The sequence below is a fragment of the Equus przewalskii genome, chromosome 1 (genome assembly GCF_037783145.1).
Source record: "Equus przewalskii isolate Varuska chromosome 1, EquPr2, whole genome shotgun sequence".
NCBI classification, from domain to species: Eukaryota; Metazoa; Chordata; class Mammalia; order Perissodactyla; family Equidae; genus Equus; species Equus przewalskii.
In genome coordinates this window covers 12,983,530-13,004,412 of record NC_091831.1, presented here as the reverse complement: position 1 = coordinate 13,004,412, position 20,883 = coordinate 12,983,530, and the positions used below count along the sequence as shown (strand labels likewise).

The 20,883-nt window shown below is 51.5% G+C and overlaps 1 protein-coding gene across 3 annotated transcripts in view; it reads right to left on the bottom strand.

The window, feature by feature from the left end:
- Positions 1-2,357: 2,357 nt before the first annotated feature.
- The window catches only part of RGS10 (regulator of G protein signaling 10), a 35,486-nt gene continuing 16,960 nt past the window's right edge, over positions 2,358-20,883 (bottom strand). For all 3 annotated transcript variants that reach the window (XM_008525621.2, XM_008525635.2, XM_008525611.2), the window contains exons 4-5: positions 14,798-14,941; positions 2,358-2,823 (exon numbers count right to left, since the gene is read on the bottom strand). In XM_008525621.2, coding sequence (XP_008523843.1) covers positions 2,677-2,823; positions 14,798-14,941 — 291 coding nt within the window. In that variant the 3' untranslated portion in view covers positions 2,358-2,676. The remainder of the gene's footprint in view (positions 2,824-14,797; positions 14,942-20,883) is intronic.

Here is a 20,883-nt window from a genome sequence, read left to right as displayed (position 1 = left end):
TTGGCCTCATGACCCAGAGCCAGGTGCCAGACAAGTAGGGACAGCCCCTCTGCCCCAGAGCCCACGGAAATTATTCAGACCAGCCAATCCTAAGCCTGCTTACCCTGCCCTGCCTTTCCCCAGGAAACCACAATAAAGGCTCTTGCCCACGTTTTCCCTGCTCCCTCTGCCTCCTGACCGACCCTGGTGCTTCCCCAGTGCCCCTGCGTGGTTCGGCATGCCCCCTCCTCGTAGAAACTGTAACAAACTCCCTTTTCAGTGGCAGTGCTCTCCTGATCTGTTGGCCTCGCCAGACCTGAATAATAAAACCTACATGTGAAACTCCCCTAGAGCATGAATCATCACAGCTGCTGTGTTCCCCCTGCTGAATCTCAGCACCTGACAGTCCTAGCACATTACAGACACAAATATTGCTCAGTAAACGCATGGATGGACAGACAGACACAGGGGGAAAGTGAAAAGCTGGGAGAAGCATCTATCCGGCTATGTGGGTTCCCTACAGTGTCACTCTTGCAATGGCCTCAGGAAGCTGAGTTCTGTCCATGCCTCGGTTCTGCAAGTGGCATAGACATAGGCAGCCAGGCAGGAGGAAGCTGGAGGAAGTGGTGTGAGTTCACGCTGGTAGGAGTCAGCTGTGGTTTAAGTTATAGGCCCACCATCCCACTGACATTCAGCTTTTCAGGCAGCTCCTAAGCAAAGGCTTTGCTTTTGGTCGAAAATCTTCCTGCTATCTCTGGCTGTTTCCTTTATTCAAATGCTTATAAAGAGAGCGCCACCTCAAAGGGTCTCTGAACTCAGAGGTAAAAGGGTAAAAGCCAGAAAGAGGGTTCTCAGCACACCGGCAGCCTCTGGGACCTGCCTGCACAGGCTCTCCAAAGGGAGCCCTGAGCGGGTTGTTCAGCTCCATGGTGCCCCGAAATTACACTCTATCTGCAACTGTGCCATGGGGTGGGTCTGCATCCCTGCACTTTTCTAGTTAGGAAACTGCAAGTTGAGCTAGAGAACCCATGCTGTTTTTAATCCCTACTCTTAGAAGTATATCGATCTACTCTGCTTGAAGACGGACTGAATTTCTCGGATGGCATGGCCCTTCGGTGTCATTCTCAGCATCACTCTCTCTCGTCCCAGGCAGAGAGAAGGTCCGTCTGGGATGTCCCGGGGAAACGGAGAACCCCCTGTAGGGGGATCGAGCATTTGCCACTTCTAATGAACACTCAGTTGGATGACTCCGTTCTCAGCAGCGAATGGCTCCCTGAAGGCCATCTTTTCCCAGGCCCAAGATGGAACGACAGGAAGCATTCACTCATAGTGAACGGACAATGAGGCTAGAAAATCTGGGGGAACCAACCAAGAGGTCACACTAGGAGATGGTCATCACTAGGATGACCATGAGAACTGGTTCACCCAGAACAGAACCAGCTCAAGCCTCTTATCCCCGTGTAATTATTAAACTCACTCCTCTTCTCTCTCAAAAGTATCCTGGTTTGATTGATAAATTATGCAGTCACCCTCAACATCAGGGAATTCTGCAAATGGGAAAGCCTGAGTCAGAAGGCTCACAAGTAACAGAAGCTGGGTGCTTTGTGTGCACAAATGGGAGTTTAAGGTTTGGCAAACATGCAGGAGCAGGTCTGGCAGCAGCAGATGGCGGGAACAATTCGCAGAAGGGGACTGTGCCTGACCTCGTGCTCTGCTGGGCTCCCCTCTAAAAGGGCGCGGGGTGCCTGGGCCGAGCAGGACTTCGCTCACAGCCTCTCCACCCAAGAAGAGGCTTTCAGAGCCAGCATGTCTTTCCCTTGTTGAAGTCTCACACCCGGAGGTAACCAGTCCAGCAAAGGGTAGGTGCACAGAAGAAAGGGTTCCAATGTCCCCAGAGGGGCTATGGGAGAAGGGAACATGCCACCACCTCCATCATTGGCACGGGCTGTGTGCCACATCCCGTTCAACATCACCTTGAGCTGCCATGGGGACTCTGAACAATTCCCCATTTGTCTTTCTTTCTTCCTGGTTGAGATCTTGTTTCTGTCAAGATGAACTATTTATCTGTGTTGCATGAAATGTCACAGATTGTGGGCAAAACCAGGACAAACTCACGCACAAGAAATCAGAACGATCTGCTGAGGCTCACACGCAGCTCCCCAGATCCGTAGAGGCCGGCAGTGATGAATTTCCTTTCCCTACCACTGAACTCGCTCTTGAGAAGTCTTTAAGCCAAGAAGTGCCCAAGAGACAACACCCCCGGTGGCCTGAGTTTGTCAGATCAACTCATTCTTGAGCTGATTCGCCAAGTAAATCTGTGGATATCAGGACCCCTCCCACAGAGGCAGGGCAAAGACTTAAAAGGTAAGAGGCGGCTATAAGTTTCACCTGGTGGCCTCACATGACGTTTAATAAAGCTAAAAAATGCTTAAAGTGTCCAGTGTTTAAGGACTCTTTCCACCTTTTTTTGTGCATGTGTGTGTGAACTAAAACTTCGAAGCTATTCATTTTTTTATGTAAGATTAACCATCATGCAAAACTTACTGGTCAAGCAGTTAATAAAATACACATATCCCACTGAAGGGTTTTGTACATTTCGGTCCTTGCAGATAACAAAGCAATTATAAACCCTGCACGGTCCTGAGAGGGAGTTCCTCTGCTTCGGAAAGCTGCCAGTCCCATTGGCTCCCCGGGGGCTCATGTGTTATAAATTCTTGAAGCTCTTTTAGCTGCACTTTGAGCATCGGGTGCGTCTTCTTCCTCTTCCTCGGTTCGCTTGTGTTTTAAAAACAAGTCAGACTTCAAGAAGCGGCTGTAGCTGTCATACTTCATGAGGTTGAAGATCTAAGGAGGAAGAGAAAAAGAGTCTGAAGGATGAAGCTAATCAGGCCATGAATCATCCTCTTAAATATTTATTAAATACCTACATGCGCCAAAGAATACAAATACGTGCAAAACACACACAAAGAGAGCTAAAGTCAGTCGTGTGCTAGACGAGGCGGATTTCCTGGATGTTTTGGGTCATTATGAAATAATCTCAATGGAGTATTATAGCTCAGAGAGTCACACGAGGAAATCTATCTTTATTTTCCACGGAAGTATAGATTCACAGAGCACTGATTTGTACCCTCGTATCAAGAAGTCCTTTAAGAATCTCTACTTTATTTGGATAGATAATCCAGGGACGTATTTCTCCAGGAATTTGAGACAGCGAATAGAAACAGCTCCTGTAGAGACGGTGGTGTTGTAAAGGCCACTATCATATCAGATGATGCCAATGTCGTCGAGACCCCCAGATCTGGCATCCAAGATCTCAAACCAACCTGTTATTATGCCCAGAAACAAAATGGGGCTTATTCAGTGCAGGGCCGGGGAGTGAAATTATAGTCTTAGCAAGGAGAGGCTTCGGGCACAGCCCTAATTAAAGGAAACAGCAGTCAGCTGCAGAATGAAAATCCCTGCATACGCACAGCACGCACACAGGCCCTGGAGCACGTCTCTGGGCAAGGAACGATTCTAAGGTATGCTTGTCAGATGCGAGAGGAGGACCCCTGATGGAGCCTAAGCTCCTGGATTTGAGGACTGCCACCTGCCGCACTGCAGGTCCTCAGAGGGTCGTCCCCCTCTCTTCTCAGCCCCAGTCCCTATTCCCAGCATCCCCTCTCCCCTACTCTATCCTATGCCTCCCTCCTCCCTTGCCCTACAAAAGGGGTGGGGAAAGGAGATAGAAAAAGGGAAGCAATTTCTGGCTGTCAAGGGGACAGTCTCATTTGAGAAATCTCTCTCTCCCTTCCTCTCTCTCTCAGGCGTTTCGACTGAACTTTCAGGACCTTCGGCAGATTAAAAATCCACACCTGCACCCTGCTGCCCTCACTGCACTACCATGCTACCATGGGCTCAACCCGTGGAAAGTTCCAGAGGTGTCTAGAATGTCACTCACTGCCAGGTGGGGTTATCAAGTGGGTGGCAAAACCCTGACATCATTTAAATCCGCCCTCTCCCAACATGCACACAAACTATTTTGTAAATTAAACATCTGACGGAGTCTAAGGACTCAGAACACCTGCCTGGGGGATGGGAGAATTGGAACCTTCGGTCTTTCCACCTTCATTTTCCCGAGACAGCTTCAAGCACAGGAGAACTGCCGAAATCATTTTGCTCTCGGCAGAGTCCATAACCCAGGGAAAGATTTAGGACTTTGGGTTTTCTTTAAACTTCGAAACTGCTGCTGCCCTTCCCCCAGTGGCCTTCCAGTCCTTTCCAACCGTTCAGATAGACCACACCTCTGTAAGCCCCACCTTGCGCCTCTCAACAGCAGTTACCTATTTTGTAGCAATCTGGTAATCCTAAACTTATTTGCTGAGGTTTGGAGAAATTATTAAAAAAAAAAAAAAAAAAACCTCCCAGAAAATACAAAAATCATAGCCAGGGGTGAGCTGGAAGATGAGAAATGCCATTGTCATTTTGTGGGCTCCTACAAATGTGCTAAGCAGGTGTCACCATCCCTCACCACCTGTATTATGCAGCCCTTCCAGGCTCGGGAGCCCCCAAAGGGAACTTGGAGATGCCCACCTGATTCAAAGTCTGGAACGGATGCTCAAAGAGTGATGAATGAAACCAGCTCCATGAGTGCCCCTCCTGGCACCCAGCCCTACACCCCCTCCCACACCAGGTCCACAGCAGATGGGACCCACCACTGCCAGCAGGATGCGGTTCGACCCAAGCGTCTCATCTGAAGTCTCTGCGTGTGGGAGTGGAACATCCTGTTTGCCTGTGGTGGCTCTGAGGCTCACACTTCAAAGGAGAGAAAAAAAGGCCGGGGCTGGAGGCACCCAGAGCCAGAGGAGGCGGGGGAGGGAGGGCAAGGAGGTTCAGCTGAGGAGAAAGCTCAGGAGAGGCTCAGGGGCTGCAGGGCTCTCAGCCTCCAGGAGATCCCAAGAGACTGCAGGCTCTTCTCCCCCTCGCACTCCAATGGTGCCAGCAAGCTCGAGGGGAGGGGGCTGCGAACTATTTAACAAGAGCATAAGGGCCCCTTCCTGCCGTGGGCAGGTATGAAATGCCCCTAAAGTCCTTCAGGCTGGGCTTCCTTCTCCAGGAGCCCTCGCCACCTCCTGGTGCTGCTGCGGAGTCACTGGGAGACAACTGCAGCCATCAGACTCCCCGTGGCCTCATTTTCCAGGGCTGTGAGTTGCCGGATATTTCTGTGCAGGGCCTGGAGAGCAGACTTCCCGCTGGGCACTGGCCTAGAAGCCCAGGGCAACAGGGTGCTCCTAAGACAGGGCCCTCACGGGTGGTGCGCAGCAAAGACCGGCTTAGAGGACGGAGAACGCTCCTAAAAACCTCTTCCAAGAAAGTGGCCGAAGACAGTGCACCCAGCTGCTGCCCACAGCCTTATTTATCACAGGGTAAATGGCCACAACAAGGGTCCAATAAATGTTCACCCAGCGAACGAACAAAAACCACTCAACATGCAACAACGGAGGGCTGGCAAAATAAATCAGGGTAGTGCCAACACTGTCAAGAGCGCCTTCTAACCACACACCAGGCAGGACTGGGGGGCTACAATTCAGCCCCTAAGAGTGAGCAAAAGAGGGAGGTGGGATGCAAACACTGGCAGTCTAGCTCTGGAGCCCACACTCCTAACTACTAGGCTACACTGCCACTTATATGGCAGACTGATAGGCAGTCATTAAAAATGAATTCTGCAAAGAGAGTTTAATACGGAAAATGTACGTGAATGTTAAATGGCTGAACACCAAATCTTGAAAATGCCCTATACCTAAAAACGGTGATGTCAAATATGTTTTTTAAGAGTGTGTTTGTATGTATAAATGGGAAATAAATATCCCAAAGGTCAGTGCAGGGGGTTGAACGGTGTCCCCCCAAAATTTAGGTCCATCTGGAACCCCAGAATGTGACCTTATTTGGAATCAGGGTTAGTTGAGGATCTCAAGATGGCATCATCCTGCCTGGAGTGTTGTCCTTATAAGAAGAGGGAAGGACACACAGACACACAGAGGTTAAGAGGGCCATGTGAACACAGAGGCAGAGATCAGAGTGATGCAGCTACAAGCCAAGAACACCAAGGATTGCCAGGAGCCTCCAGAAACTAGGAAGAGCCAAGGAAGGGTTCTTCCTTAGAGCATCCAGAAGGAGCTCAGCCACCAACATCTTGATTGTGGACTTCTGGCCTCCCAAACTGTGAGAGAATAAATTTCTGTGGTCTTAAGCAACTCAGTTTGTGATAATTGGTTATGACAGCCCTTGGAAACTAATAGAGTCTGCTTATTGATTTTACCTCACTGCTACTTGAGCACAGAAAACGAGATGGCCCTAGGGGCTCCAGAAGATTCTACAAAACCAGGACTCGGATGGGGAGAACCGGCCTCACCAGGGCTAGACTGTGACCCCGACCTGACCAACACATCTCAAGCTGTCTGCAGGGAAGAGAAAGAGGAAGGGGGAGACACATCTGGGATTCGGGGTGGGGCTCCAGGTGGGCGGAGGCCATGGGCACAGAGCCATAAAGCAGCCGGTTCTGAGAGACAAGCAGCCGACGAAGCAGAAAACTCAAGTTGGCAGCTAAGTTGCATTCCGTGCCTTTTTTTTTTTTTTTTTTTTGCCAAGACAGCTGTGGCTCAGCAGGTTTCGGGTTTTGGCAGCCCCACATCTGTGAGCTGCATGCCCAGACTGTAAACTGTTTAGCATGGTCGCCTGGGCATCCAATCCTGCAGGCCACTGGAGGTGGGACTCTCGGTGAAAAAGGAGAAGGGAGCCTTTCCGCCAATGTGCAGCTACGCACAAGGGCCCCAACACAAGGCCATTACACAGCCAAGGCGCCCCTCCCTCTCCAGAGCCCGGCCAGTGGGTGATTGATTGGGGCTTGCCTTTCTGCAAGGGAAAATATCCACGCGGTGCTCCAACTTGAGAGTGTTCAGAATCGGCTGCTCTGGGAAAGGACCCGGGCCCTGAAGCATCCTCATCCGCACAGAGGACGAGCAGCTTAACCAGCCTCGAAGGCCCCTCCATGAAGGCTCCAGCGCTGTCTCAATTAAGTGCATTTCAAGCCTAATAAATCTTTTAAGACTTCTCAGAAGACAAGGACCTTAAAAGACCTAAACTCCACATGCGTCCTCCTTTCTTTTCAAAACTCTCCACCATGTTATTCCAACTGGGTACAAGGAGGAAAAAAATAAATCCTTTAATGCAACAGAAAGGTTTTTAGTGGGATTTCATATCTGTTTCAAGAACTAGGTTTAGTTCTTATGTGGAAATTGCTGAGAGAAGGCGGCAAGCGCCGCTGTCTGAATTGCAGTTCTAGAATGTGCTCTCTCCCCACGCCCCTGGACCGTAGACATGTGTTCACACCACACAGACAGGAAGTACGGAGAAAGCAGCCCACTCCCTCCAGCCTCTTTCAATGAAATGATGACAGAATCAGCTGGGCGTCGAGGAGGCTGTTGGGGCAGGGCACAAACGGGATGTCCCCAGCCCTGAGTGGAAGACTGCCTCCCCTCTTCTGAAGTGGGAATGGGGTGCACCCAGGAGAAGGACTGAGGGCAGCTGGCAGAGAGCAGGTGACAACACAGGACAGCTCAGGCCAACCCTGTCCCAAAGCGCCAGGGAGGGCCACTGGAAGTTTCTGTCACCCTGGACAGTCCTCCCGCTTCCTGGACAGGTCTGCCAGAGATGGACGATGTGCCGGGATGGGATCAGAACTCCAGAAAGAGACAGAGAGACCCCTGCTCGGGGTGAAATGCCCTTGCAGGCCCGTGGGTCCAGTGCTGTCACACGGAGGGAAGGCGCTTTGTCCACTTTTTCCTGGAGACCATAATACTCAAATCCAAGGCCCCAATGACACGCTTTCTACATGACGCAAAGGTATTTTAATTTTGCCTTTTGCCATCAGGAGGAGAGTTAAATGCTATTCTGGTGCCCACACCCCACTTTTCTTTCCCTAAACACCATTTTAAAGTTAATTTCAAATTTCAAATCCGCTGCTTCCTGCCCCACCCCTCAGAAGGCAAATGGCTGCGGCAGACGCAGGCAGCCAACTTTCCTTCCATTTGAATGAAAACCCACGACCTGCCCTTTCTGACTATGCACGTTGGAAAATGCCAATTTCTGGACTGGACTTGATCTTTGGGAGCAAATGTCAGCTGGCACCCATAAGACCGAGGCGTCCAGAATCCCGAGCTCCAGCCGCCACTGCAGACGTGGAGAAATAGGGGGTTGGGAGAGGGTGTGGACCCCTAAATGACCCCTGAAGGCACAGCAGCCCCTCCCCCACCTCTGGGTCCTCACCAGCTGGTTCAGCCCATCTCACTGATGTCTAAAAAGGAAGTGTTTTCACTTCTTGGGTTCTGGGGAAATTCAAAGAAACGACACTACTAAAAAGGAGCCGACGTATGGGTCTTTGTCAAGGATGTGGCTGGGAGCACTGACATCTCACTGAAGTCTTTCAATTTTTTTTTAAGCACCAGAGGTTGAGGACTTCCTTTTCGGTGGAGAAGGCCTCCTCCCCTCTGCCTTCCCCAGACCAGACTTAGCGCCAACCCCGAAGCCTGGGCGAGGGTGTCCTGGCAGCACACGAAATCCACTTCAAGCGTAAGATTTACAGAAAAAGAATGAGTGCACCTGCTCCCCGTCAAACCCACGGCCCTCTCTTTCACAGCCCGAGAAAGCAACGATCTCAAGGTCCCATTTGCAAGGACCTTGGCCCTTCCGCCTTCTTCAATCTCCTTGCGGTTCCAGAGTGAACGACCAAGCTATGCTGTGGAATTCCAACCGGGGGGCCCGGAACAAGAAAGGTGTGTGACTGGTGCCGAGAAACTCGCAAGAGGAGAACTTTGTTTTGAATCTTTCAAATGGCACAGCCTCAAGTCACTGAGCAGATTTCAAAGTGTTCCATTCTTAAACATTCAGGCAAGGGTCTGGAAGGACATCCTTGAGTCACCAAGGGAGTGAGCGGGAAGGGGCGGGCCTGAGTGATTTTAACTTTTCCCTTCATACCCTCCTGGGGTGTGTGAATTTTCTTTTCTTTGTCTTAATAATGAACACGTAGTAACTTAGCAATTAAAAATAATTTTAAAAATTCACTTGTCCAGAATTCCGAGCAACGCAGTAATGGGATGTGCTCGCGGCTCGTGCTGGCTTGGCTGGTCTGGGGCTGCCCTTCCTCCCTGGAGTTCCCAGCCATGTGGGTTAACGGGACACGTGTTCAGGCCACAGAGCTGACAGAGCCAGCACAGAGTGAAGCTGTAATTTCTTGTACAAAGAAAAGCATGTTAGCCTGCTGTGACTCATATGATCCCTCCATGTTGCAGCCGACTCTCAGTGCCTAAGTAACTGACGGGAATGTTCTAGAATCAGCCAGGGCTGGAGGTCCAGGAAAGCACAACTGAGCAAGAGAGACAAAAGTGGGAAAGGAGAAGGAGGTGAGAGCGTTGGTTGGTCTTCAGATGCCACAGGCAATGGTGCTGTCCCAGCATCCATGACAGGAAAATGGCGGCACAGACCAGAACGGTAAGAACAAAGACCACTGCTTGCCTCTGAGCACCAGGTTGAGGCAGGAAGAGCCGGCTGACCCAGAAGCCCTGGGCTCAAGCTGTGTCCCCCTCTCCAGCTCAGATGGGCTGCCCTCCCACGGAGTGAACATTCTCCCTGTAAGCAGAGGTGCCAGGCCCACCATCCCCAAGACTCCTTGGGAGTCAATGAGACGCACCCCGGAAAGCACCGTGACAACTGTGGAGAGCTTCAGTCTTAACGTCTCCTGGCATTCAACGAGGTGCAAAAACAGCCACACACCTCGTTGCTGTGTTTGGTGGGGCCCTGAGGCTCAGTGGGAGAGAGGCAGGTGAACTCTGCTACTCTGTTGGAAGTCACATTAAACCAGGTTTCTCGATCTCAGCACTGCTGACATTTTGGACCAGATACTTCTGTGTCGGGGGCCTGGCTTGTCCCTGGAGAGTCTTTAGCAGCATCCTGGGCTCTGCCCACTGGGTGCCAGCAGCACCCCCACCCCAGCTGTGACAACCAAACATGTCTGTAGACATTGCCCAATGTCCCCCAGGGGCAAAATGGCCCCCAGTGCAGATCTGCCATGTTGGTAAGGTTCATCTTCCTGTCGCCTTCTAATGGACGCGCACAGGGAACCCCATAGAGCGCTGACTGCAGCCAGGCCCGGCACTGAGCGAGCCTTCACAGGCACCAGTGCATTTCACCCTCACAACCGCCTTATCGTAACCCGCCTCTCACAAATGAGGACGCTGAGGTACAGAGAAGGCTCGCATCTTGCCCAAAGTTTCACAGCTACTAAATTCTAAAGTCAAAGAAAAGAGAAAAAAGGCAGGTCTAAGAAAAAAAGGTTGTGGCTGTCAGGGAGCGACTTTTTAACATCGAAGAATGGAAGCCACACCAGGAAATAGGACCCACCTGGGGGGGTCAGATGGAGGCGGGACTGGAACATGAGCCCCCACTTCCCTCTCCTGGCTGACGGACCTACAGAAATAATGACAGTGAATATGAGCTCAGTGTCCAGGAAGCGATGGGCGGGGAGGAAGAGGGAGGGGCAGGGGGCAGGCCATCTGGGTACAAATGAGCCACAGTCAGGAGGTCGTGGGTTCCCAGCTGACTGTCTAGGAACAGAGATGGCTCTGTACCGAGTCATCCACATTCTCTTGCCCAAGAGATGAGGGATGGGCACAGCCAGACCTGGGAATCAGAGCCAAGGTGCTCAGCTTTCAAGAGGACCAAACTTTATGAACCCAACTGGCACATTCTATAAATAGTCACCGTTCAACATCCTTGAAATTAAACCAGTTACTACAGCCTTAGGGCCTAACCCTAGCCAGTCCCTCCCAACTCAGCTTCTACCACCTTCGCCACTCACTACACTCCAGGCCACACTGACCTCCCCCAACACATCCAGCGATTCCTACCCCAGGGCCTTTGCACTTGCCATTGCTGCTCCCTGGAAGGTCCTGCCCCCAAGTCTTTTCCCTTGACTCCTTCTTGCCACTCAGATCTCAGCCACCTTTTCAAGGAGCCCTCCCAAACCACTAGACCCAAAGTAGGGTCACTCTTAGTCTATCACCTGTTGAATGTCTCTGTCTGTCCCCGTGGAAGGACAGGTGCTCAGTGCACACACAGCTCCTAGCACAGTCCCTGGTACACAGTAGGCCCTCCGTCAATACTTATAGCATAAAGGAGTGACTGAAAGAGCAAGTCCACACACCACCAAAACAACCGGAACTGAAACAGACCCGCCACGACTGGACCAATAACAGAAAAAACGACACTGCAGGGAAGGGCAATTCATGGAAGAAACCAACTCTTTGTAAGGTCGCCTCCTCCTTCCGGCTTCCTACAACTTAAATTCGTCCACCAGCAGCCTTTCACTTGCAGCCAAAATACCCAAGAGACACCCAGCCCCGGCTCTCCTGGCCTTACAGCACCCACGGGGCCAGGTCAGCAGAGCCGAATTCAAGCAGAGAACCAGCTGCCACTACATGAATTTTCCACGGCACAACGTTTTAAGCCCCCAAACTTCTCTTAAGACATCGTTTCGATGAAATGCCTACTAAAATGTCTAACGCATTTTCCACGGAATACGCTGACCACCATTTACGTTGTGCTCGATGCTTTGGGGCTGTTGGGATCATTAATCATGTCACATGGGATGCCCCAGTGCAGTGTGTGGGCTGCGGGCCCCCACGCTCAGTGGCTCCAGATCACTGTGCTGTGGTTTTGGGTTCAGTATTGTTTTTCTCTCTCCTCCCTGGATGTTAGCTATCGCTTCTTGCTACCCATCACTGTGCAGCCTCTACCCGCACTTCGAACCTGCTGTGAATGAAAATCCAGACCCTGTTAGAACTCGGTGTAGACTAGGAATAAGCAGGACCTGAAGGAAAACCCAGGAAGCTGTCCTTTCAATAAGATTCATGGGTGTTGGGTCAGCTAATTTGATGCTCAGGGAGGATTTTCCCATCCTTCTAGGTTCCAGTTTGTGCCCCAAAGTCCACCCTGACCTATCGGCAGCCTCCAGGGTGCAGAGCACTGCCCCCCGACCCCATGAGGAGGGGCTGAGGCTCCTCCAAGTTTCCCTGGTAAACGAGCGTTGGGGCACAGAAGCAGCCTGCTCAGACAGCTCGGCGGCGAGAGCCAAGCGGTGCTCAAAGGCGCCAAAGCTGCTGAGGAGGCTTTTTGAAGTTCTGTGAAATCCTGTGGTTCCAGACATGCTCCCCTCAGCTTCACACTCCTTCCTTTAGGAAAACAGGGCTCTCGGGGGGCCCTTTTGGGAGCAGAGAACCACAGACCGTGCTGAGCACACAACTTGACGGTTACCGGCAAGGCCCCTGGGAGCAGAGTTTTCCAGAACAAAACAGAACCCAGAGCCCCCGCACGGGGACGCGCTGTGGAGTCAGCTCAGATTCCCAATGCCTCGTTTTCCCTCAATTATGCCTCAGGAAGAGAGTTAGTGCCTCTGTCTCCCTCTCGAATAAATGGCTTTGAACAGCAGGGGATAAAAGCACTTTCTTTACATTAAGCGCTTTGAACCGCACTGCGCCACATTTGCTATCGTGTGCCTACACGTATTTCCAGGAAAAAAGATAGTCTAGAGAGCAAGAGTTATCTAGCGGTTATCTCCAGCTATGAAATCATGGATTTTTTTTTCATCTTTATATTTTGGTTTCCCAAGTTTCCTTCGTTGAGCGTGCACGACTTTTCTAGTTAGGTAGGTAAAAGTTATTTTTAAAATATTTTTCTTTCTCACTTAAAAGAACTCCTCCTCTGTCCCTTGCGTCTCCTCCTTCCTGTGCCAGCCCCCAGTGTATGAGTCCAGTCGGGTGTGCCCAGGTCACAGAAGTCCCACTCCATTCTGAGATGTGTCACAGGCCTCACCGCAGGAAACGTGGGTCCTTGGGAGCCCCCACCGCCCGGAGCGCTATGGGTTTATCTCATCCTTCACCACCATGGCTCCTGCAGCCCCGGAGACGGCCTGTATTCACAGGCCTGACCAACCCGTCTGCTCCGGCTGTCTCCTGGCGCTTTGAGGAGCAGTGGGAGGCTGCCTGGGAGCCTGGGGGAGATGCACAGGCTGTGATGCGCCAGAGAGAAGACAGCGTTCGAAGGCAGGTGGACGAGAGTGAACTGGCCTCCAGCACGTCCTCCCACCTGTGTGACTCTGTGCTAACAAACCACTTAGTCTCCCCAAACGTTGCTTTTCTCGTCATCAAAATGGGAATAATAATCCTCACTGGGGATTAAACGAGATGATACATGCCAAGTGGGCATCGGGCACAGGAGGGCACCCCTGCACGGTAAATACTGTTGTTATTGAAAAGAACAGAGGGGCTTCATAGAGGTTCTCACGCTGCACTTCCAAGTATCATAGGCAGCTTTTAAAAGATTCTGAGGTCCAGCTGGGGTGGATATCCCCAGGTGCTACAGCCACAAGAATTGCCTTTTGACCTTACATTCTACTTACTTTCTCTCCACAAATCCATGTCCATGGCATCCTTCCTATTGGCTCAAAATCACCACCTCCAGGAGGCCCTCAGCAAGTCTCCCGTGCTCACTGGAGTTGGAGTTCCTTCAACACCAGTTGAAATTTGATTGAGAATTCAATGTGGAATTTACACTTGCCACTGTATCAGTTGGAAAACATTCTCAAACTATTTCTCATATTTGTATTTTCTACCAGTATATTTGTTTGCTATCTGAGCAAAGATGAGGCCTCCTGGATGCTGGGACATGCTGTGGGGTCTGTGCACACTCCAGGTGATCAAAAAAAGGCCAACTAGTGCAAGGGACCAGTGGTTCTCAGAGTGTAGTCCCTGGGCCCGCAGCATGAGCATCGCCCGGGAACTTGTTAGGATGGCACAGTCTCAACCCACTTGGGAACCACGGCATCTGAGGGTTAACTCTGGGGGTGGGGCCCAGCGTCTGTCTTACAAGCCCTCCAGGTGGGTCTAGGCTTGCTCCCCGTTCGAGGACTGATGAATTAAATTAAAAGCTAGTCTCCACCTGTGTACCAAGGAAGGCCTTTGCTCCTCGATAAGGATGGGGCCAGCAGAAGTCTGAAACTGGTCTGTGTTCCTTGTCTCCAAGTGTTTATCTAACATTCGCAAAAACAGAGCACACCGTGAATGGTCAGATCTGCAAATTCATGTCGAGAAAACCTCTCCAGTGCGGTCTCCTCCCTCTGCCTATGACTGCCGGCATTCCTTACAAGAAGATTTGCCCGAAAACTAAAGTTGATCCCTTACAGGTCATTCGTTAAACCTAATTTTCCCTGTTTTAAGTGGAATATGCTGCCAGGCATTAACTTTTCATTACGATTCAGGAGCCTCATTATGAACTAGCTCATGTATGGGGCCACCAGAAGTAGGTGGCAATGTTTGGATATTTGCACAAAAAACAGCCCGGGTTCCTGGACACTTTGAGTCCTTGGGCTTGCTTTCTAGTTTTTCTCTTTTCCCTACCTTCAGCAGTTTTCACGTTGCTCCCTCAGTGTGGGGTCTTCAAATAGCCCCAGCCTCCCTAACCTGGGCTGAGAAGACAGAGAACACTGCTGGTTGGGGTTGTGTGGAGGCCAAGAGTACACAGGCTGAGGGAGACCCCTCTGGGTCAAATCCTGAGCCTGGCACTCCCATCCTCTCTCTCGCCAACGCTGGCTCCTCAGGGTGCCTCAGTCTGCCCAGCTGGATGGGACGGCTTCTAAGGGGGTCTAATATTTAGTGTTTCGCTGAACTCCTCCAGGCTGGGAATAAATGTCAGTTTTCAAATCAAGGTGCAGGTGTGGAAGTCAGTTTACCTGGTCCTGGAGCTTCTGGAACATCAGCGGGTGTGGTTCTTCCAGTATCTTCTCATTGAGCCGGGACTGCCCCTCGACGTTGACTTGTGACGACGCCTTGCTGGACAAAAAGGTCATGTAGATCTCCTTTGCCTTTTCCTGCATCTAGGGGAGACACAGGGAGCCCGTTTGTCATCTGTGGGCACAGCACTTCCCGGTCTGAGCCTAGCTCTCTGCTCCAGCCAGACCCAGAGGAGCTGCTGCAGGAAGAGAAACGGCTCTGCAGTGCTGGGGGCTTTGGCTCCAGAGCTAAGCTCGATCTGGGGGGGCTCGTGGTCAGCCTAAGCTCCCACCCCCGCCCCTTCCAAGCATCTGTAGCCACATCTCCTGTCACGAAATGGTTACAGTACCCATTGAGAAATGACAGAAAGAATCCTGGCCCAGAGTGAGTGACATTCTGTACCACTCAGGACCATCCTGTGACTTCTCCAAATTAAGGACTCGTGGGAATATTATTCAGCCATAAAAAGTATGAATGAAGGAAGTACTGACCCATGCTCCAACGTGGATGAACCTTGAAAGCGTTATGCTAAGTGAAAGAAACCAGACACTAAAGGCAACATACTACATAATTTTATTCATATGAAATATCCAGAATAGGCAAATCTATGGAGACAGAAAGATGAGTGGTTGCCCAGGGCTAGCGGGAGGGGGCAATGGGCAGTGACGGCATCATGGGGAAGGGGTTCCTGTTTGGGGTGATGAAAAAGTTCAGCAACTAGACAGTGGCAATGGCTATACAACAAGGTGAACGTGCCTAATGCTGCTGAACTACACCCTTTCCAAGGGTTAAAATGAGAGGCCCCAAAATGGCTAAAATGGTAAAATTCCTGTTATGTGTATTTTACCACAATAAAACAAAATCAACTTAAAGCATGCAGACACAACCCCACCAGGTATCAAGCACCTACTGTGCTCCAGGCACATGCTAAGTGATTTACAGCCATGGTCCATTTCCCAAATCCCTGAGCATCCAACAAAATGCCATTTCCTGTTAGCGCCACTTCCCAGAGGAGGCAACGCAGGCTGGGAGAGGCAACATGACTTATTAAGGAGACTGCAGGGAGATTAGGATTGATCGGCTCTAAGGCCTCCTGTTTCGGCTCAGATCCACGCCTGCGAGATACCACCCCCCACCACCCCCCCCACCCCCAGGTGGTGGGGTTTGTTGGCATTCCAGGGCAGGGAGCTTTTTTCAGGTAATGAGATACGAGGGTAAGCAAGGGAGGGGACATTCGCGGCCTCCCCGAGGGCCAAGCGCGTCTCGGCGGAGAGCATCAGCCCCCAGCAGGTCCGGATCAAGAGAGGCTCGTGTACACAGCTGGAAAAGGCGCGCCCAGCAGGCCGATGTTGCACCAAAACCATCCGTGGCTGGCGGAGGAACACGCCCCCGGTGAGTGCTGCGTCTTAAAAAGAGCGGGCCTCCTTGAGGGGCCGTGGACAGGAGCCTGGTCCTCCAGGGCGGACCCGGAGGGTTCTCTTTCTTTTTTTTGAGAAAGGAGATGTCGTGGACTCGCACCTCCCAGAAGCAAAGATGGGGGCTGTTTCTCTAAACATCAGAGCCCAAGAATTACCTCACCCTACAGAGCAAGCCAGACAATAAACGCCTCTGACATGCAGTCGCGGAGCAACGAGTTGTGGGGGGGAGCGAGGGGGCTTCCCGGGGCCTGGAAAACTGCCCTTCTCTCCAGGGAGCCCCCCCAGGGAGCCCCCCCTGGGGCCCCGCACACCCTGAGAACTTGCTAGGAAATCCCAGGCTTTGAAACCCTTTCGCCTTAAGGAAACTACCAGAAGGCTCCAATACCTAGTGCTTGAAAGAAGGGGGAAAGCAGTCCTTTCACTTATTTTGGTTCTGGGGACTAGTTGGCAAAGGGCCCCAGGAGGCTGAGGTCTGACGTCTCCTGTCCCCCAGAAAGAAGGCCTTGACACGACCTGCAGGAAGACTGCCCAGGTGGGGGTCAAGGCCCAGGCCATGGTGTCTGTTCTGGATCAACCATCAACATGAACAAGTAACTGATGCCAGACTCAAAGGCACAAGGAGCATCTTAAGATAAATACGGCTATTCCAAGGGACAAGTCTGGAGACCATCATGGAGACCCAGGCCAGCCACAGTGTGGGGCTGCTGGCCTCTCAAAGACCACACCCCGCCCCCATGAGGCCATGAGCCTCCCTCCCACCACCCTCATTCTGTCAGGAGGGAAGATTTTTGGAAAACCGCTTCCTGTTTTAATGATACTTCATAAAAGCAAAATTTCAGCCAGTCAACAGGATGAGCAAACTCCATGAGAGCTCAGGAGGCAGAAATCACTTCAGGCCCCCCCTGCCCCTTGAACAGTCACACACACACGTTTTCCAGACAAATCCAAGCTATCTTGGGTGGTTCTGAAAAGCAGAAGTGTGATGAGTAGCTGGAGGCGTAGAGTTGGGGGCGGGAGGGGCCAGGAGGAGAGGAAGCAGGTTCTGGGGGGTGAGGGGCGGTCTGTAGGTCAACAATCCTGGCTCAGCCCTACCCTCCAGCCCCCAGCCAGCCCTCCTGAGTCCCTGTCGGGGAGCAGCGTGGGGTCCCTGAGGCACGCAGCCCCGGACCCACCTCCGACTGACACCCCGAGTGATGGCTTCAGCCGCAGAGCTTATCTGCACCCAGATAGGAAGCGTGACTGAAAAGGGAAACCCCGGGCCTGCCGACCTCAGGCCAGTCACGGGAAGGCCTGGTGTCCATGCTGAGAACACAAGAGAAAAGAAGAACCAGCCTCTCGAGTTATTTTGGTAGATTTTCCAGAGCTTTGTTAACCCTGTAATAGCTCCTATCAGGATAGGAACAGAACATCCACCCACGGGTGGAGCTGCCCAGGTCTGTGATTCGGGGTCTGTGATCTGGAAGGGGAGCCGGCTGCTTCTCCAGCCCTTACAGCCTCCACCAGGGCACATCCTCTGTGGAGAGCAAATGTGCCTGGCATGTGACCCCGCCCCAGAAGGTGCTGGAAAAGGACCCTGCCTGGGCCCATGTGATGACTCCTGACCTCAACCTGAGGATGGCCTGTGGGCGTGTTTGCACCCAGAGGAGCTCCTCCCTGACACCCACAAGTCTGGGGCTTTCCTTGCAGGCCAGGCAGTGCCTCAGCCATGATCATGCTCAGGCAGGAGTCAGCAGCTGCTCTCAGCAAGCGCGTGCGCAGAAGCAGCAACTTCTTTTCAACATCAGCCCCAGAAACAGACATCAAGTCAGAAGGGCAAGGGCATCGACAGTCCGAAGCTCAGAAGAGAGTTGCTTTGTATGTTCTGGTTCCTCTCCCTCATCCAATAAGCTTCAACTTTTTCCACTGGGAAAATGAAACAAAACCTCCTTTTGCTCCACCTATAGCTAACGACCCTCCTCCGCACCATCAACTTTCTTACTGAAACATCTCAAAAGAAAAGCATGCACTTTGCGTCTCCGTTTTCTCCTTCCCACCCACTTCTCAGCCCACTCAGGCTGGCTTCCGCCCACCTGCCAGGTTGGCTTCCCACCAGCTCACGATGTCCTCCAGCTAGCTAAGTCCCTCAGACCTTCTTCTGGATTGCTCTCTGCCCCTGGCCCTGCTCACCTCTGCTGCCCTCTCAGGGTTCTCCAGCACCTCCCTGTTTCTATCTGTCTCCTTTGCCAGCCCTTGTCCTTCTGTCCGCGCCCCCCCCACCATCAATTCTGAGGTTTCCCAGAGTTCTGCCCTTGGCTGACTACTTTCCTCATGACATGCTCCCCCAAGATTTCAGCTGAATCCTCTCTCCCAAGCTACCGACCATATAGCCAACTATTTCTAGAAATGTAGGCTTAGATGTCCCACAGACACCTCAAACTTGACACCAAGGAAAGAAGTGGTCCCCTCCTGGTCAGCAAGTCCTGCGGTCTCTACTCCAGGAAGCTGGGAAGCGCCATCCTCCGACATGTCCCTCACCCCCGCACCCTGCCTGTCACCGAGTTCTGCTCACTTTGCCTCCTACACGTATGTCCATCCCGCCCATTCCCCTCACTCCCGTCACTCTGCCAGAGATGGACGATGGGAGAGGACACAAGAAAATTGGAGGATCAAGCCACTACCTTTATTAATAGCAGCCTCAGAAAGAGAAGGAGGCAAAGAAAATATCAAGTAAATGATTGGAGAATATGTTCCAGAACTGGCTCCAGAAATAGAAAGCAGATGGAAGGATAGTGAATGACCCCACACAGAGCAACACGAACAGCCCTCAGCACCTGCAGGTTGGGGAGCGAGTGCCAACAAGAGACGTCCAAATATGGCAGGAACTCAGGGGCATCGGGTCACCCAGGTGGCAGGGATGAGGAGGGCAGCAGAAAGAAGTCGTAGACCCCCAGGTGCTCAACCCCCAACCCTGAGCTGTTACCTCCCTCCCATCTCTGTCTCCCTCTCCCCAGGAGACTGGAGTTTTCTTCTCTAAAGAAATTGACGTGGCGAAGCTACAGAACAGAGGATGGTGGCAGGGATGTGGTACCAGACTGACTGTGAGGGCTGAGGGGAATCCCGCACACAGACCGCCCCCGCCCCCAGCAAGTTTCTCCCAACCCAGTTGAATGGAGATGTGTTTGCTTTATAAACGTACTGGGCTTGTGGCCACCAGGAGGAGACTGGAGGGTCCTAGTTTAGAGAAAACAAAAGCAGAAAAAATTCAACAGAAGGATTTGAAGATAAAGCTGAAATCTCCAAAGAGAAGTAGGAACTAAAAGCCAAAGAGATGAAAAAATAGGAAGGAAAAAAAGACAGAAGGAAGAGCTCAGTCCAGGGGAGCAGAGCCATCATCGGAAAAGAGAGCGGAGAAAAGGGAAGGAAAGAAGTTACTAAAAAATAATGATGATAATCCTAACAACTAAGGACATTTCCCAGAACCATAAATTTCCAGATTAAAAGCCTCCACAAAGTGCCCACACAATGGATGAACTCCACACCCTCCAAAGCCTCTGACCGTACAGTTTTAGAATATTGGTGATGAAAAGAAGATCCTGCGCTATTCCAGAGAAAAAAAAGCAAAGAAAACAAAACAGCTTACATGTAAAATACTGCTTCTTAACAAAAATGGAAGACAATGGGACAATGTCTTCAAAATTCTGAGTGAGTTTCAACCTAGAATTCAATTCTGTGCTCCATCAGATTATCAATGAAGTGGGAGAGTAGGGAAAAAAATAACATTTTCACTCAACAAAATCTTTAAATGTCTACCTGCCATGTCCCCTTTCTCAAGAAGCTATTGATTCACCAAAATGAGGGAATGACTCAGGACAGAGGAGGACCTGGGCCCAGGAGGCAGGAGAGGGGCAAAGGGGACAGCCAGTGGTAACAAAGGAAGGCCAGGGGACGCCCCAGTGGGAGTGTGGTCAGAGGACCCCAGTAGGACTGTCCCCAGGGGAACCCGGATGAGATGATCTGAGAGGCCTGACCCTGTGCAGCTCTGTATTGAGAAGCATTTTAAAGGCTATCAGAGAGGGTGAAATAAGAAAAGCAAAAAATGGTCCAAGAAGGAAAAAATGTAACGGTAGCATCCTCTTTGGCTTAGCAGCGAACAATAAACAATGAATTATTATTATTATTTTTTAAGGAAGATTAGCCCTGAGCTAACATCTGCTGCCAATCCTCCTCTTTTTGCTGAGGAAGACTGGCCCTGAGCTAACATCTGTGCCCATCTTCCTCTACTTTATATGTGGGACGCCTACCACAGCATGGCTTGCCGAGCAGTACCATGTCCGCACCCAGGATCGGAACCGGCGAACCCCGGGCTGCCGAAGCAGAACGTGCGCACTTAACCACCGAGCCACCGGGCCAGCCCCAACAATGAATTCTTAATAATAAAAATGCAGTCGACAGGGATGGAAGTAAGTGGAACCTCGGTTATAGTAAGAGGAAGTCAGTAGATAACATCTAAAAGTGATGAAGTGAGTGGGGAAGGAACGGAAGCTCAGGGCAGGCCAGTGCCAGGCCCAAGACCACACCGCAAGCAGCTGAGCTCCGATCGGTCTGGCCTGGACCTGCCAAGTCCACGCTGAAAGGCCAAGGTCGGAAAG